Source organism: Dreissena polymorpha, chromosome 4 (assembly GCF_020536995.1).
Source record: "Dreissena polymorpha isolate Duluth1 chromosome 4, UMN_Dpol_1.0, whole genome shotgun sequence".
NCBI classification, from domain to species: Eukaryota; Metazoa; Mollusca; class Bivalvia; order Myida; family Dreissenidae; genus Dreissena; species Dreissena polymorpha.
In genome coordinates, this window is record NC_068358.1 from 90,521,234 (window position 1) to 90,523,250 (window position 2,017).

A 2,017-nucleotide genomic window follows, 5' to 3' on the forward strand; every position below is an offset into this window, starting at 1 on the left:
CGCCTGAGATGGGTTCATTATGTACTCAGTAAAGTAAATACTTTGTCAGTGAGATTATGTAGATATTCACTGTATTTGCTATTTTTTATCGTATGTATGCATGTTGAGTATGCGTGAAGTCTTTTTCATTAAAGATTTTGCTTAAATTTCGTGTCTTCCTATTACTATTACTTCCCTTTATAAGGCCAGTACAAAAACAACAATACTCTTTATTAATTTATTCCACTGATATGTTACACTTTATTTCAATCTCTAATGTGGCACCATCCTGTCTTGCCAAGGCACACATCCCGCTGGAGAGCTGACCCAGTGCATCAGAGTGTTTCTCACCATATTGCCTTTTTGGTTGCTGTGTTGTGGCCCATTGATATTGAGATTCCTGATATCCTCCAAGTTACGACCATTTCTCCATTTCCCAGTAAACAGATCGCCTCTTTTATTATCATGGTCAACCAGTGCATTCTGCATGGTTGGGTACTTGATCCTCATCAAGTTGTGGAGAATGCAGCATGTCTTTACCTTCGGCCTTACTGTGGATGGGCTGTGGTTCATCTATGTGAGAAGTATCTGAAATTACAGATGACCAGTATTGTTATGTGTTGAAAGTTAAGGTGAACATTTCTTTTATAAATGAAATTGTGTTTTGAAAAAGGTTATTGCACTAAAGTTCCGCTATTAAGACCACTTCGAAGATAAAAACAATTATGCGGTTTTTGACAATATTCAAGTCCCAAATGGTTAATTTATGAAGTGAAATGGTCCGATATAATGACCACTTCGCAATTCAGACCACTATTTTGCCTGGTCTTAATAGCGGAAATTTACTGTACCTGGAATCGGTTGGCCAAAATCCCAAATGCATTTTCTGATACTCTCCTAGCTCTGGATAACCGGTAGTTTAGGATTCTTTCGTCTCTGGTCAGGACTCTATGTCCATAGGGTTTCTGCATGTTCTCGCTAAGGCTGAAAGCGTCATCTCCAACCAAGAAAAAGGGCATTTCTACGGTGTCATTTGGAAAGAGCTGTGGGTCTGGAAATCCTATGGAACCATCCTGCACCATCTCCAGAAATTCTGATTCATTATAAATCTTGGCATCTTTACTTGAACCGTATCCTGAAAATACAAAAGGATAAGAAATTGTCAGTATATATATTTGTAAATTGAAAACAGCACTAAATGTATATAATTTATGTAATTACAAAATAAAGTAGTTAAATTTATGTTGACTTATACTCACCACCCAGATCACACCATACGAACTTGTAGTCCGAGTCGACACTGGCTAGTAAGATGATGCTGAAGAATCCCTTATAATTATAATATGAGAAACCAGAGCTGGCAGGATTTCTGATAGCTATAGGCTTGCCATCAATAGCAGCAACGCAATTTGGAAAGTTCCAATTCTTGAGGAAACCATCAGCCAGTTGTCTCCATCCTTCAGGCGCGGAGGGAGCTGTCATAACCTCATCAACATATTCTTCACATATAGCATGCATCACGTCTCTGACCACTACAGAGAGGGTATTATCAGCGACCCGCCAGGAATACTGCATTTCTGAGTACTTGACACCAGAAACCAGGTGACGTAGTGAGGCAGCTAACTTTAGCCCTGGATCAAAGGGCTCCCTGTACCGAGTGTGTTGTTTCACGAGGCGATGACGAACCCTACCCAAAATGTCATCGTACATTTCAGTAGACATGCGGAGGAATTTCTTAAATGTTCCAGGATCTTCTCTTCTGAGTTCTACCATGAGCTGATCATAGATGCCAAATTGACGCCGTCTCCTGGGATGCAGCCATGGTCTTCTCCAGATATTACATGCTCTGGCGCCTCTTCTCTACCTTAGTCGGTCTCTGAGAAACCGGTGTATGTTTAGTTGTTGCTGGACTACTTCTTGACTGACCATAGCAGCAACATACTGCAGTTTTAGGCGTTGTATATCTTCCATTTTGACGAAGAAATAATGATACCTTCAGCATTATATATATGAAATATAGGCATATGACTGCACAAAC

General features: G+C 40.1%; 1 protein-coding gene across 1 annotated transcript; it reads right to left on the minus strand.

The window, feature by feature from the left end:
* Nucleotides 1-252: 252 nt before the first annotated feature.
* LOC127878589 (putative nuclease HARBI1) lies at nt 253-1,752 on the minus strand. Its single transcript, XM_052425115.1, has 3 exons — nt 1,239-1,752; nt 831-1,114; nt 253-552 (listed from the first exon to the last, which is right to left on the minus strand). The coding sequence occupies exons 1-3, from the start codon at nt 1,750-1,752 to the stop codon at nt 253-255; spliced, it is 1,098 nt and encodes a 365-aa protein (XP_052281075.1).
* Nucleotides 1,753-2,017: the final 265 nt, after the last annotated feature.

Bases quoted from the DNA above. Each gene is read 5' to 3' on its own strand.
- LOC127878589 (XM_052425115.1), bottom strand. From the start codon at position 1,752: ATGGTAGAACTCAGAAGAGAAGATCCTGGAACATTTAAGAAATTCCTC. The intron at 1,115-1,238 runs GTGAGTATAAGT...TTGTATTTTCAG, and splicing joins CGTATGGTGTGATCTGGGTG to GATACGGTTCAAGTAAAGAT. The intron at 553-830 runs GTACAGTAAATT...CTTCTCACATAG, and splicing joins TTTTGGCCAACCGATTCCAG to ATGAACCACAGCCCATCCAC.